Raw genomic sequence first — 16,827 nt, 5'->3', positions numbered from 1 at the left:
AGCCTTCCTCAATTAGGTAATGCCACAGTTTATATTGTGCAATCACATTTTAGCTGAGGCAACCATAGTCACAGCAGAACAGATACACTGTGATTTGCTCTGTAATTATATTATCAAATTCTATTTTTGTCTCAAGACCCTGCCTCACTTAGTACCCACGATGGACCTCCTCAGGTTATGTCAAGGTTGCGTGGCAATTGTGGCTGTTTGTAGCATCTCTCCTTTTGTGCTACCGATACTGTGAAATTCTAAAAAATTATGCCAGGAGCTGTTGTGACCATCTCCAGCCAGCCCAGGAAATGAAAACATAGCTTAAAGCCATCATATGCTATCTCCAGCTCTTCTGAGTTTATTTTCAGAAAAGCTGAGGACTCAGCATGTATTGATATGAAGGAGACAGTATGTACGGAAAAGCATCAGTTTATAGCTAGCCAGCATTCCCCCTCATTCGCTTCTCAGACTTCTCTCAGCTCATTTCTTAAAATATTCTCTATAAAAAGCGCTTGGGTCAAACTGTAAATTTTCAATCTGTCTTTGCTGTTAAGAAAAGCAAACATACCACTTCAGAACATGCACACACTCTCTCCCTTTCTAATTATCCTGTCCCACTTCCTTCTTTTCTTTCCTGGTGAGATAATAGGCCCAAAAGCCGAGGGAGCTGCTCAGGCAGCATCCTCTTCATTGCACATTTAATGTGTTACTGCTATAGATACTTGTGTGTGGCTTCAGAAGCAGTTTAGGATTCATATCACTGGGGGGCATGGACATATACCGTGCTGAAAGACACGATTATAAAAATGGGTAATGCATGTGTTAGCTCACTTTGGTTTACAGAGGAGACAGGCAGCAAAACCTCAGACCTCTATATTGTACAGGAACAGATTAAAACTGAACCTCAAAATAATTTGTAGTGCAAGATTCATGGATTTTTAAATGTATTAGCATATTCTGACCCAGTAAATATTAATAGTATAGGTGGGATCTTATCATCCACAGTTACTGCCTATGCCTGTGAATAGAAAAGGCATGGAGTTCTTACAAAATAGCATTCACTGTCATCATGAAACATGCTCCTTGGGAAATCTGCCAGTGCCTGATACTGCAGATGGAAAGCAAAACTTGAAGCCAAGCTATATTGGATGACCTTGAACTAAAACTGTGAAAATTGCTTCCACCTGTGATAGCTGTCTTGGGAGTGGTTATTTCTAGCATGTAGGTGATACTGAATAGCAATTTTTTAATGTACAGGGAACATAAGATATTAAATAGTAAGCCCTATTAGGTTGCTTTAGGCAATTATTTAAAACAGTTTTACTTACCTCATTAAACTTGTTTTATCTGTAAAAATGTAGAATATTTGCTTAATGTCTGTGTGGTTATTACACTGCTAAACTAATACTGCGACAAAGCCAAATTCACCTCCGCATTGACTTAGCATAGTTAAAATTGGTCATTGTCTTTGTAAACTCTCACTACACGCTATTAGATGACTCCCTCTTCTCCAGAGTGCTCATAATATCTACATCATCCAAATTCTCTATAGACCCATTCAGGTTTGTAGACCATTTTACACTATTATGTTTGCTTACTTGTAATCCCAGGAACAACTACCTTTTATGTAGATAAGTTTGCTGCAACTTGATTTTGCCCTGGTAATAAACTCATACTAGCAGTCCCACAGCTTCATTAGCTGTCCAGAGTATATAATTAATCCTTGTTTTGGTTTTTTTTTCTTGCTTCCAATCAGGCTTACTTTTTCTTTACCTGCCTTTTTAACCTTTATCCTTTTCCCACTTTGCAAAAAAACCCATAAAACTCTCTTTTGCTGCTGTGACGTTGATGTACTCATTGCTAGTAGTAGTAGAGGTGGGATAGTCAGTAATGGTCATTCTATAGGGTATTGGACATAACGGTAGAATCTCCAGTTTAGGGGAAATTCATCATGGAGAAAAATTTATAGTCCATATTCCTTCTAATAACAATAACACATCAACAGAGGTCCAATAGGATTCTCGCCCTTATGTCTTTTGTAGTATGCACAGCACATTGGTATTTTAAAGTACAAAAAGCTATGTCTGCTGATTGCCCAGCTTTATGCAACCACTGCAAAGTGAAGCAATATCAAGCTACACAAGAACGGACAAAGTGAGAAGTTAATTCCTTTGGTGATGATAACCTTCAATAAACCAACTTTGAAATCCTATGTTTTAATTTAGAATGAGTGCAAAAAATGTAGTAGACTCGCACAAAGTGGGAACATGAAACAGTCTCTCATTACTGGCTAAACTCGAGAAGTAATACTGTAGTACAAAGCCTGCTTATGTGGAGTGTTGCCATTCTGAAGTGAGAAAAGGCAGCAATGATTGCTGTCTTTGTATGAACAAAGTTCATTTCAAATTTTAATTACTTTTTCAACCAAGTACTTTATCTCTGTTTCTAGTGACTCACTAATGTAGCATCAACTGTGACTTCTCAGTGGCTTCATGCCACGTGTGGCCACAGTGACACACACTGAGCATCACCCTCAGTAAGGGTGAGAGGGAGGGAGAATGTAAAGAGATAAACAGGCTGTCAAAGGTGTGAATAGCAGTGGTAACTTGCTGGTTATATATTGCTAAGCAGGTGTTCTGACTTTTGCTTTCTTTGCTAGTTTTGATTCTTTCTCTGCTACTTTTTGTACTGTATATTATCTATTTTCTCTCTTCTAAGGTTAAGCATGGAATTCTCTTAGGACTGTTTACTTAGATGTACAGCATCTAGTACTTTTCTCTGAGTTCAGCACCTAGCTGTTCCTATAGTGCAAAGAAATAACACCAACAAAACCAGATTTTTTTTCATGAATAGAGTCGTCATTGTTGTCAGTGTTTTCTGATAAGATCTGTCTTTTCATGAAAAGGAGTAATAAATCTTTTCTCCTTCACAGTTCTATAATCTTAACAATACAGTATAATTTACTGTGAATTCCTTCCTTTTTTTCCCTGATTGTATCTTGCTCTAGGAACATAGGATGCACTTTGGGATGCTGTAGAGAAGGAGGCAGTTGTGTGATGATATATATTTTTCAATAAATATACATGTCAGGTTGTCGGCTTCATAAGGTAAGGTACCATTAAGGAAAATACCAAGCCCCGCTTTATGAGGGATACTATGGCTGTCCCATTGATATAGCCTGGTGTGGCACACACTCTTCTGCAAGATAGGATTTATTTGTGGCTGTGACTGTATGTCCCCATTCACCTTTCCCATCCCAAGCACATTGCAATTGTGTCTCACATGCAAATACTGAGTCCTTGAGGAAACAACCAGGGAGCTGCAAGCTGGGAAATGGTGCAGCCTGGTTTCTGTAATGCAAGTTGTCAGATACTCAAAGCTTGAGGCTTTTGAGAGTAGGGACAGCATTTCTAGGGGACTGCCATGGATCTAGGAGCCTCAAGGATGTCAGCATGCCCACTGTAGAACTGGGAACTCCTGGAAGATCCAGATCTGGTGAGGGTCTCCCAGCTCTTCAGATGGGAGCCTGGAAGCCTCAGGAACATGAGTTCAGGACAGAATTGCAAAGTATCTGGACTGTGCGCTTTAAGTGGAAAGTATAAATACAAATCAGCTCTCAGAAAGAGATGCCTTTGTTCAGTTTGATCTCTCTGCAGAGCCATCTCCTTTGCCCTGTTTGACAGTAAACAATCAACCCCAGAGGAAAATATGACATTACACTTTCAACTGTGTGGCAATAAAAATGCTACATTAAAATGCTCAGAAAGAAGAAACATTTTTTTAGTGGTGTATAATGATAAACATATCATTAGCAAAGTATTTAATGAATTGTAGACTTAGTACCTGGTAGTTGAGATGTTTGTGTCTTAAAAAAGAAAAAAATGTAGAAGGAAGAATTTTTGTTATCATCTCTGTTGGACAGCTAGGAAAATAATTATTTAATAGAAAATTTTCTTTAAATAGCATTTTCTACACTGAATATTATGTTGTGGTTGTCACAAACTGCTGTTAATAGAAGAGGGAGCAGCTCTGGGTATCTTTAATCTTTTGACTTAGGTCAGTAGGTCAGTAACTTAGCACTGGATTTCCATATGTAACCTTTAATCCTGAACTGGTTTTGATTTCCCAGTTCTTAGCTACCTGTGGTCTGGTTTGCATGACTGGATGGTAGAATGAATTGTCTCCCGTGAGACCACGTATCTATGATAATGTATTCATAATACATCATGTATATGTAGTACTCACAGTTACTGTGGCCCACCCTTTTGCACAGTTGCTCTTTCTGCTGGCAAGGATGCTCTAATAATGTGTAACTCTTGACCTGTGGTATTTCAGTGGTCTCTCTCACTTGCCTTCTGCTATAATAGAAGAGTATAAATCAGTGATGATTCAACAGTGAATTGAAAAGTCCTGAAATGGACTAGCAATGTACCTTTATATTCTTTCCAGCTTTGATACCAAACAGTTGCTCTTCTGGTTTTAAAAATAAGAAAAGGACAAAGATGGAGGCAAATTAAGAAAGAAATTTATCATCAATTCTGCTAGAGACAATACATAACCAAACCTAGTTTCCTACTTCTGCTGCTCTAATAACAAAAAATAAAACTACCAGACCAGTTTAAATGAACGATGCACATAAGTTGGCCCTATGCTTTTATATGCAGTCTTCTGTATGCTACTGCAATGGGGTTAGATACTTCTGAAATGAAATCTAAGTTCTCTATTGTATGTTTTTAGACAAATTAACTTAGTAATTTTTTGCCATGTAGAGAAATATTCCCCTCCACAGTGGGGCACTTCCAGGAAAGCTCCTCTTGTTACTACTGAAGTTGACAGTAAAATTTCATAACTGGCAGAGGAGATGGCGAAGCTCAAGAGAATTTAACAGTGTCAGTGAGAATGAAATACAGGCAGCTGCTTTAGACACTGTTCTGGGTTTCTGTGAAATATGCCTTAAATATGACCTCCAGGGACTGAGATTTTCAAGTCCTGCCATCTTCAATTGTCTGAAACGACAGCTGAATTACATTACTTTGCAAGTTGTGGTACAGTGCTTCTATCCATTGTTTCTGCATCAGAGAGCACTTTTAACAATAAAAAATAGACACACTTATCTTAATAGTTAATCATAGGACTTTTAATTTGTAACCTGACCTGCCAAGCAGGTTGGTCAGCAATCTGTTATCTTAATTGCCAGCTCTGTGTGTTCCAGCCTGAGCAGCACCAGGTGCTGAGCTAAATAACAAGGTGATAAACACACACCATAATGATTCAGACAATGTGTGCTATATTCATTAAATGTTGCCTGTGATTTCACAGATTTATAATTAGAAGCTTTAAGAAACTAAGATGAGTTGACAGGGACAAAATGGAGTCAAATGTAGAAGAGGGGCATACATAAACTTGTTGTTTTCTTCTATTCCCAGAACACTTTCACCATTCCAGATTCCCCATGGTTTTGGCAAGACCTTAAACACCTACAGTCCCCAAAGGCAGCCTCCACTGATGTCCCTCCTCCCCACCTCAGTCCTTATTTTAATGAATCTGCAGCTTGACAACACATTACCATCTCTGTCTGTAGCAATTCTCTTATTTCTATACAGCTCTTTATTTCAGTCACCCAAATTTGTCCACCACTACTGGCTGCTCTTGGCTGGTGTTCAGCATGTTCATTTGGTGACACCACCAAGGAGACGATCTTCTTTATCCCTATATTGAGGTCTTCTCCAGATACATGTAATCATGTCAGCTCGTAACTTAGCATGACATCTGATTCTTAGGCTATCTCCTAGACTGGCACTATCAGAGTCTTCAAAAACTGTAATAATTACAAGCGTTTTACTTCTGGGACAGGAATATATTAAAACAGAAATAAAAATAACCTAACTGCCTGCAAACTGTCTTGGAAAGAGAGGGAAGGAAACCAACAAAACCACTCTACGTTCATTTTTAACTTCAAGCACTTTAATGCAATAACAGAAAACAAAATAAAAGAATCTCAGGCCTCTTCTTAGAGATGCTAGAGGGAGCACAGATCTATTTCTAGCTTTGAAAGTCATTCAGCAAAGGCAGCAGCTCTCTAGACATACTGAACTGCTCTGCTCATCCTGAAATCAATGAAAAAGATATTTGATGCTTATGAAGCTGTTATTAATAGCTCTTACTCTCAAATCTTAAGCATGTGACAAACTTGATGGCCATCTTCTTTTCTTTGGCTGACCATTAAGGCAAGCATTTAGTGATTTTTACTATCTGCTTTTTACTATCATTTTTTCCATCCACAGCTCTAGATGGTACCTAGGTCTTACACTAGGGAACCTAGTTTTCTTTCTCAGCTGAAAAGAAGACAGAATAATTTAGCTGTTACGGAATAATTTCTTTTGAAACAAAACAAAACACTTTTCGGTCCAGTACAGAATGTTTAAGTCTTGTCTGCCATTTACTTCCACCGCCTCCAAGACCTGCCAGGGCACAGCTGAATGGGAGGTCTCCTCTCTGTTTTCTTGCCATACTCCCCCTCAGTCCAGATGGTGCACGGCAGAGGTGACTCATGCTGTCACCTCACTTGTGGATCTTACAGGAATGACGGCGCTCAGAGCATTCTTCTGGTAACTGGATCACAGAAACACGTATTGGGGCTGAGTCACTGTGCCAGATTACTGCAGACTCTTCCGACCCACTTATTTTCCTGTCATTTTGTGACAGGTTTGTCCTGGTTTCAGATGGGATAGTTAATTGTCTTCCTAGTAGCTGGTATGGTGCTATGTTTTGAGTTCAGAATGAGTAGAATGTTGATAACACTGATGTTTTCAGTTGTTGCTAAGTAATGTTTAGTCTAAAGTCAAGGGTTTTTTCAGCTTCTCATGCCCAGCCAGCGAGAAAGCTGGAGGGGCACAAGGGGTTGGCACAGGACACAGCCAGGGTACCTGAAACAAAGTGGCCAACGGGGTATTCCATACCACAGGACGTCATATCTAGTATAAAAACGGGGGAGTGGGAGCGGGGGGAATCACCGCTCGGGGACTGTCTGGGTGTCGGTCAGTGGGTGGTGAGCAATTGCACTGTGCATCATTTGTACATTCCAATCCTTTTATTATTACTGTTGTCATTTTATTAGTGTTATCATTATAAGTTTCTTCTTTTCTGTTCTATTAAACTGTTCTTATCTCAACCCACAAGTTTAACTTCTTTTCCTGATTTTCTCCCCCATCCCACGGGGTGGGGGGGGAGTGAATGAGTGGCTGTGTGGTGCTTAGTTGCTGGCTGGGGTTAAACCACGACAGACATGTTTAGAAAATCTTTTGCTCATGCTGTTTATTCATTATGAGCTATTTTATCTTTTTTTGGACAGAGAGTCTACTTTTAGGTTTTGAAGATACAGCTTGAAATACCAAGAGAGAAAAGAATAATACATGCTCATGTGATATCTCCAAGCATACAGAGGGTTTCTTGCAATAAGCCATCAAGAAACAGAAAAGAAGAATTGCAGGCAGTGTGTCAGGAATACATGAAAGCACACTGAGAATTAATCCCTAGTTCAATACTACTGTGGTTACTCCAGGAATGGATTTGGGCTCTTAGTAACAGAAATGTTTTATCATACTCATAACTCATGTGTTTAAGATTGCTGGGCAGACATTTAAAGCTCAGCTCTGGGGGGAAGACTGACATATTGTAACTGCTGTTTGCTTTACTGATGTTTTTTCTACAACTTCAAAAACAATTTCACAGGGACTGGAAAGAATGTACTATCTATTCCAGAGAACAGAGACTTCAGCAAAGGTTGTTTGTATATTGCAAATTTTATGCAAATGTCTCAAGCAGCTTGGCAGATAAACAGTCCTGGAGGATATCATTTTAGTACCCTATGCCATGCTGTATCTATAGAGAAAAAGCCATTGCCTTCTGCACAGACCAAGAACCTCACTGTGCTGCTCTCCTTTGAGAAAAGCAGCAGGTGCACAGGGAGCATAACAGTCTCTTAAATAAGCTGGACAATAGTCTGTGTAACTTCTTCTCTTGCCCATCTTGCACTCCGATAGATTTGACTTACAACATAGAAGAGAAAGCGCTGCGGAATTAGGCTCAGTGTGTTTCTCCAGCTTCTCTGTAGAAGGTTAAGGGACCCAAAAGAGTTTTGTTTTCTTTACTCTGCAGATTCCAGCTTTCTTTAAGATTCCTAAAAGCTCTTTTTACTTCCTAAAGAGGTCTGACAGTAATACAAATATGCTGTCAGTCAAACGTTGCTGACTATCCAGTTTTCAAATGAGAAATCCACTGGGATTTGATTTTTTTTTTTTCAGAAGCAGCATTAACTTCTCCTGGGCCTTCTGTAACTGCTCATGTCCAAGAACCAGAGCATAAGAGGGAAAAGGAGAGGAAGGTTCATAGTACTAGTACAGAGTGAATGTCCTTCCAAAGAGCTTGCTTTCCCAGGAATTCCTCCTCTTCTATTTTCTTTGAGGGCAACAAGGTGATTCTTGCCCAGGACAGCAACTGTAGCCCTACATTCAGTATTATTTGCTAGCAAAATGTGTGATGTGCTTTATACTTATAAGCAACTATACCTCCTGCTTTCATTAAATCAGATGAATGAAGCCTTCACATGGTTTTCATGAATATGTCTCATAGCCCTCCTTTAGTCATTTAACCGTATCTTTTTATTTTTTTTCCTAATCAGCACCATGGAGTGGATGAAACACAAAGGCTGTTTGACACAGATGGGAGGAAAGATGTTCCATGTGCTTGAGGGGAATTGGTACAGATGGTGGGTTTAGTCTTTGTCCATCATAAAAATGCACTAGCCTACAGAGCTGGGATCCCAGAGAGGTCATCTGGCTTACGACTTTTGGAATTCAGATTGTCACAGAGCTGTTGCAGCCCTTAAGTGCTTGGCCACGTATTTACTTCTCTCCTGTAAGTTACAAGGCAGGAGAAAAATTTAGATCTTAGGAAAGAGATGCTAAGAATATATATATATGGAGAGTGCTAGCTATATGCTCTGCAGTCAGATTAAAAAAGAACCAAAATAATGAGAAGAATTGCAACTACAGTTGAGGCCAGTACCTTTGCCACAAATTGAGTGTAGGGGCTGTAAGGACTACTGAACATCAATGATCTCGCTCACTTGGAACATACTGCCAATGATATTTTAAATTCCTGAAAAACCTGAGAGAAAAGCAGTGACATCAGCTTTTCGGAGTTCCTTGAGGAGGGCAGGGAGCCAAACTGATACACAGCGAAATATTTGAATTAGTATCTTTCAGATCTTCCCAGAATGAAGCCCAAACTACCTGATACAGAAAAAAAGAATATCCTTTCTGTGTGTGTCATGGAGATTTCTTTTGTAGAAACTCACTGTTCTTTTCACTAGTTAAGGGTCTGGCCCCTAGATATCATTTGAATACAGCAGTTCAGTATTGAACGTTTCTCACCAAGAAACTGTCTTTGATAACTGTGGTCATTTTCCTCAAATGTATTAACACATTACATTAATATGACACCCAAACTGCTTGAACATTGACTGGATAAGGAGCTGTGAGGCTTGCTCATATCCCAGCACATTTTGAATATTGATGCTCCTGGGGGGATAGTGTTTAAGATTGTTAATTGATAAAAGTAATTTCAGTACCACTTAGCATGATGGATCTCAAGAGTAAAACAGGCTTTGCTTGTGATCAGCATGAATAATATGGGGAGCCCAAGTAAGAATAATCATCAGTATAAATAGCTCTGCCTCCAAGTTTTCTGAACACATCCAGCAGTGAACCACAGACTAGCCCTGAGGCTAGCATGCTTATGTTCCCAATAAAAGCAAGCCTTACAAGACAGATGTATGGTGGGAGAGCAGATCCTCAGAAGAGGTGACAGTGGCACCTAAACAAGGAAAAGAGGTCAGCAATAAAGATTATTACAGAGGTATTTCACTGTCATATTTTGGGAAGAGGGAAGTAAAAGGGCAGCAGGAGTCACAGCACAATGAAAGTAGCAGAACAGGCAAGATGGAGTTAACCAAAGCAGCAAATAAGAAAAGGATCAACATGTTTTAATAACATGAGCAAAACAGCTGAAGGACAGCTCCCTGTGGAGACCTGCATTCCATGCAGGAGCAGCAGGGAGCATAAAAGCTCTTGGGTTGTGATTAAAATCTTATTTGTGCCAGAAACACCTATTTTTTCCACTCCTCACTTAATTCAGTAATTTGACTGCATTATCCTTTGTGTGCTTGGTCTCACATCAACACACGCTAATCTCTTGGGTCTCCTCTCTTGAAATACCACTGTGACAACCCATGTTCTTCTGATAGCACTTCAGCTACCTTCAGGTGCTTAGGCAACAGGCAATCCACCCTTCAGGCATAGGATTATGAAACAAAGAGTCTGAGATCTGTGGGGAAGGATAGTGTTGGGGACATGCAAGTTGAAGAATGTACAATTAATCACAAAGTCTGTTTTTTCATATTCTTCAGGGTGCGATTTCAAAATGGAAGCCCCTAGTGCAGCCCTCCAAACCAACACCTGAGCTTTGGCTGCCAATACAACTGAGACAATAAAATAAAACATTTGCCAGGAAGCTAATGCTGAAGTTTGCTAGCTTCCAGGGGAATAATTCAGTACAGCAGCTCTCAGGATAGATATCAGTTTCAATAAGAACTAAGGGTACAGTTTCTGCTAATGTTATAGATAATTTTAAGCTATCTTTTGTGTATTAACATTAACGGACTTTCTGCACACATCAAGGATTTGAAGCACTCACATCAACCACGGAAGACATCCACCCAAGGCATAAGACCTCAAAATAGATAGATGCCAAATTATGACAGTTTCCAGATCTTTGGTATCAGGACTAAGTTATTAGTAAGGTCACAAAGAAAGTTGGTAGTGGAATATAAACCTAGTCTGGGCTGTGCCAAGCAACATATCAGCTTCTGCTGCCCCTTCCCAGTCTCCCTGTTATTCTCACCCTTGCTCTTTTCCCTAGTAAAAACTGTTGCTGCAGTATGTACGATATGGCACAGTTATTTTTTTCATGACTATTAAATATACAGATGCCCATTCCAGAATGTTGAGTGACATTCAAGAAAGCAAAAGGCATCCAAAATAATCTGTAATGACAGATAGGACCTACACACAGATTAGATCCCAGTAAGACGAGTAATCAAGGGCTCAACAGGCATTTAGTTTTACTTTCTGTTTTAAATTGGTGAATGAACAGTATCAGTATCCCAAGGTTAAACCTCTGCATTTCAAGCTGATGCACAGATCCCAGGCAAGGGACAGTGTCATATATTGAGATGAAATCTGGCCAATCCCATCAACACAGGATGGAGTTTGCGTGTCTCTGACCATGCTTTTTCTGTTTCTTCAGGATGGATGACATCCAGCTGTGCAAAGACATTATGAACCTTAAGAAAGAGCTGCAGAGTTTGGTAGCAATCCCAGGTAATGGCTGTCTCCAACCCAATATTACAATAATGCTTGGGTGATGCATGGGTGGGGATGGTGTCAGGAACACACCTCTGCCCCTAACAATCAGAAATCTCCCCCCAAGGTTGAGTTTCATATCTCTTTCCTCTAGTCCTTATTTTTTCTTCCTGTTTTCTTTCCTGTCTTTAATCTCCTGGTCTCTAAATTTCTTTTCATGCTGCATTTCACTGCTCCCTTGGCAGCAACCCTGCAAATACCACTCAAGGTGTGTATTCCTTAGTTCTTACACTCCCTTAGCAATCTCAAGGGAACCAAGTGGCACAGAGATTGTCAGGTAGAAAAGACAAAGTGCTGAGATACACAAGAAAAAAGGGAGAAAGGAGAGGGATTTATAACCATCACTGAGCATGATTGGTTTTTTTCCTAGATATATCAATTGTCACACCTGTAGTCATAGAATAAAGTAAAACAGGTTTCTACAAAAAACAAAGGGGAAAAGTCTGCACTGTGTTTTGCCTTAATTCTCTGCAAATTCACTGCTCTAAGGAGGGACAGACTTATGGGCAGTTTTGCAGTCCTTAACTCCAAACTCCAGCTGAAATCAATGAGGGATTTTCCTTCACTACAGCTTTGCTGTTTTAGATCATCCACAACAGCCCTACTCTGTTCAAGAAAAAAGTAGACATATTCTGCAAACCACTCGGCAACTGCAGTGGGCCATTTACAGCAGATATTACAGCATGGCCTCTAGCACCCTTCAGAATCATTTGCTGCTGCCTAACTATTAAGGACAAGTTTTGACTCTCCTTTAGTTATCCCTCATTTACCCCCCCACATTTTACTGGGCAAATTTAAAGGACAACTTTCTCCTTAGAAAGGAGGGAGAAGGTGACTCATAAAATAGGAAACAGGAGTCTACTCTGAGGCCACATGTTCTTAGTTGTATAAGAACTTTTCCACTTTGCTTTGCACCCAACAAAAGTGGATTCATAATCTTTCTACTTTTCTTTATACTTCTTAGTTACTTATGGGTCACATTTTTAATTTCTAGTAACACTGTTGGTATGTTATAGGTTTAAATGCTATTGGAAAGGATTATGGATCCTAGAAAATATCTAGCAATGATTTCCCTTGCCTCGCCTCTTTTAGTCTGCAGCTTTCCTACCCATACTTTTAACTTACAGTTAGGGTTGATAGGTTTTCACTTTTTTTGGTGGACTTTTTTTTTTAAAAAAAAAAACTTTTAGAAACTATCTTCCAGTCACAAAGTCTTAAGCAGTGATCCACAGACAGCAATTTCCCCTTAGCACTTTGCAAATCTCAGCAAACTTAAGAATTAAGTATGTGCAGTTCCAGCAGCACCACCTTTTGGCAGACTCACAACAAGAATACTTTTGTTTTAACAAAGATGAAGAAACTGCTGGCATTCACACAGAACTAAGTGCTGATGCAGCATCTGCCTAACCTAGAAAAACAGTTTCCAGCAATGGGTTCATTCATAACATCTTTATCATAATTTTCCTGTTAGTATACATATTTGTAGAGAGAGACCTGCTCTTTGGCTTCAGTAGACATGGTTTAGCCAATTTCAGTAGACATGGGATCAGTCTTTTAGTACACAGAGTATGCAGTACTTTGTCCCAGTTCAGGATGCATATATTTGGCAGGCCATTTCCTAAAGGATACCATTGGAGAGCACATCTCAATCTGGGAAGAGGACAGATTGAAAGGAAGTAGAAAGTAGCTTCTACCTTCAGTAGTGAGAGGAGGAGATCCCTTGCTCCATAGACATAAGAGACAAAGCAAGAAAAAGCAGTGATTTCTAAGCATTCTCCTTTCTGTCCTGCAAATTCAGCATTAATCACAGGAATTCTCCATAGGTAACAATGTAGAGGTCTTGAAATCTTCATAGCAGTCAATAACCTTACCTTCCTTTATCATTTCTAAAAGATAAAACACAGAAAATACATCCCAGACAAAGCCACCTTATGTTATATTACAAATTATTTCCTCTGCTACTGGCAGACTATAATTTAAAATTCTCCAAGGAGTATGACTTTCTGAGATTGAGACTTCAAGAATTTAATTTTCTTGAAAATATATTCAAGGTGCTTTTATCTCACTAAAGAATGGATTTATTGCAGAAAATCCCAGTAGTAAACATCCTGAAGCCCATGATCCAAAATTAAGCTCTATTAAACAATTATTTTCAAATGTCTGATTTATTTAGCTGTTTAAGATACCTTGTAAGTTCAATCAGCAGACATAACATAGCTCAGATGCATCAGACTGCAGACAGCTTGCCCTTCTTCCCACAACTCTTATTGTACTTAATTTTATGGTTCTCTAAACACAGTTCTACTGCTCAAAACCAAAATTCTTGACTTACTGCAAAGTATCTTCTCATCTAATCAAAATTTTCAGCTTCTTGAGAAAATAATGTGGGCTGGGATTTGCCTCTGGCTTTCTCATCTCTGCTCTACTTGCTAGGTTTGAAGATTTCTGTCTTAGCTACATTTGCTTCATAAACTTAAACTACAGCTCTGTAATCCCTAACATTCATGAGTTTTAGTTTGTGGCAGGCACATCTTTCGTGTCATAAAAATCCTTTATAGACAACCTAGTCATTACAGACTGGCCAGTTAGCAAGGACATATATTAATTACTCAGATTTTTGAAGCACAGGGAAAACAAACACTTTCATTTATTTTTCCACATTACACAATTGATGCTATTTGTATGGATTTGCAACTCACCTGCCTTACCAGAGTAGAAAAAAAGTGGTGTAGTCAACAGCCAAAGCTGTCATGAAATACAGAGAAATGGTTCCTTTTGGATTGGTCTCATTTTCCCTGAGGTCAAAGGGAGTTTGTACCATGGATTTTAATGAAGCATCCTGGACTGTTTTCTTACCAAAGCTCTTCAAAACATTCAGTGTCTTGCAGAGTAATTTAATAGTAAAAGTACATTTGGCAAGCCCCACAGAGTCTCCAGACCATTAAGGTGATCAGACATGACAGCAGCAAGTAGAAGAGAAAAAAGAAGCAGTAAGCAGAACTCGCTGGGGTTTTGGCGACTTGGCTCTGAAGAACTATTAAATTCAATCAGCAATTCATTCTTAGACATCTGCAATGTCCACACCCCCACCCTGTTCCCTAGAATCCAAAGTAATAGTCTCTTTTCTCTGTTTTTGACCAGAAAAAGAAAAAACAAAGATGGAGAAACAAAGAGAGGATGAACTGATTCAGAAGATCCATAGACTGGTACAAAAAAGAGATTTTCTTGTAGATGATGCAGAGGTGGAGAGATTACGGTAAGAACTAGAAGCAACTGAACTTATTTGTGAGATTTCACAAGTCTAACACTACACTGGAGTGATAAGATTTACATCAACGGGAGAGAATTGGTCCTTTAAAACAACTTACCAAGTTAAAAGCCTCCTCCAGGTTCCATAGGAAAAACATTAAAACTAGATTACTGCACTTCTGTGGCTCTCTATTCCATTAATGATTCAGTCATCTCCTGACTACAGTGGGGTTTGGTATGTTACTTTCCTACCAGAAAGTGTCTGGTCATTTACCATTAAAAAGAGAAGGATTTTTGCTGCTACCAGGGGATCCTCTTGGCATGAGAAGTAGACATGAAATGTAATTCAACAAGGGGCATTATTTGTAGACATTTAAAAAAAAAATAGATAGATTTTAAACAAATTATTAATGTGCTCAGGTTTTATTATTACTGTTCTCACCCTGCCATAGCAAAAAAAGAAAAAGAGAATGCAATCACTAACACAGGTCTACCTAACCTAAAGCATAAACAAGTTCAGAATGGTTCTTCTCAGTATCTTAGCCCAAAGTTGCTGAGAAACCTGTGGTCTTCCTCAGAAGTTCATTTCCAGCTGTTGCACTGAGATCCCAATAATCTACAAATAGAGTTTTCAACAGTAAAAATTCAAGGCTCACTAATCCATTTATCCTAAATGACAGTATCTCTTCCAACACATTTGAATTCCAAGCAAACAAAGGACAGGAGAGAAGAAAGCTTGCCAGAGTCCTGCAGCTGATCAAAGAGAGCTAGCCAAAGTCAGCAGCTGACAAGAAGCCTGAGCTAGTAATGTAATCCAGAGCTCTCAATTGCTAGTTCAATGTGCAAATCGCAGAAACCTCATCAGCAGCCAGACAATACAGAACCGTAATTGTAGGCTACTGAAAATGTACTGCTATGCACTATGCAGATGTGAATACATTAGTGTCAGTTCACATTAGCAGTAAAACCTGAGGCTTTTCTTTAAAACTCTTGAGATATTCAATCAGTGTGCTCATTGTTAAAGTAGCAAAATAGCAAAGAAACTAACATGGAAATAAGGGTAATAGATACAATCAAGGTTAGCAACACAATCTTTACTTTTGGGCCTAATGCTGTCATCTTCAGGCAAAGAGAAATGTACTTGGTCTGGGTAAATACTAACAGCAGAGGAGCACGAGATCCAGTCTTTTGTCTAAGCAGGCCTTTAAAAATAAGCAGTACAATCACAGCAGTATGTATCCTCTGCTTTAATTTGTAGCGGAAGCATCCTGAAGCACTTGTGAAGCCAACTTTAAATAGGTGATACATTATGATTTAAATCCACTGACTAGGGAATATAATGAATCCAGTACTATCAGAGACAAGTAAAGAACCTTGGGGAAAATTCTGTCTCTGAATTTTACAAGAAGTTTGTTACTGTTTTCATTTAGACAAATATTTTGCTCTTTAATAAGCAGCAAAATTAAGTGTTTTTAATAAGAACGAAGTGAATTGTTTACTAGGGATTTGATCCTAGCTACTCTAGCTTTTACTGTCCCATTTACAGAATAAACATTGTTATTTCTGTAATAGATTTATTTTGCTTTTTTCCACCAGAGAGAAAGAAGAAGACAAAGAGATGGCTGAATTCCTTCGCACCAAGTTAAAACCCTTAGACAAAGCAACACAATCTCCTACCAGTGAGTTCCTAAACATTAAGAAAAACAATAGGAAAAAACTCCAAAGACAACTGGATAAAAGAGCATTTTCAAAGGCCATGCTGTGCCAGCCTCTGCCAAAAGCTAGGTTAATCTAGCTAGATCACCCTGAAACAAGATAGTGTGTCAACAGTTGCTGGCCACTTAAAATTCAGATGCCCAGTTACCCCAGAAAACTGAATCCAAGTCATCTATGGCCACTTTAAAATTGCTTTGTGTGTTTTAAATATGCAAAGTATATTTGAATACACGTTGCTACAACCTGCTTTTGTAAGCAACTCAATTTCTTTTTGCCAATCATTTTCCCATCTGGTTCTGCAAAAATATTAACTGGAAAAAAGCCTCTTAAGATATATGCTAGGATATCTGAAGCAAAGTTTGCCTGTTTTACTGCAGACAAGATGGAA

The 16,827-nt window shown here is 39.0% G+C and overlaps 1 protein-coding gene across 1 annotated transcript in view; it reads left to right on the top strand.

Moving 5' to 3' along the window:
- BMERB1 (bMERB domain containing 1) overlaps positions 1-16,827 on the top strand; it is a 57,208-nt gene that overhangs the window by 35,896 nt on the left and 4,485 nt on the right. The window contains exons 3-5 of the mRNA XM_075058593.1: positions 11,359-11,432; positions 14,616-14,730; positions 16,320-16,402. Coding sequence (XP_074914694.1) covers positions 11,359-11,432; positions 14,616-14,730; positions 16,320-16,402 — 272 coding nt within the window. The remainder of the gene's footprint in view (positions 1-11,358; positions 11,433-14,615; positions 14,731-16,319; positions 16,403-16,827) is intronic.

This window comes from Buteo buteo, chromosome 27, assembly GCF_964188355.1.
Source record: "Buteo buteo chromosome 27, bButBut1.hap1.1, whole genome shotgun sequence".
In the NCBI taxonomy this organism is placed as follows: domain Eukaryota; kingdom Metazoa; phylum Chordata; class Aves; order Accipitriformes; family Accipitridae; genus Buteo; species Buteo buteo.
Note: the sequence above shows the minus strand (reverse complement) of the source record. Positions and strands in the feature narration are given on the sequence as shown.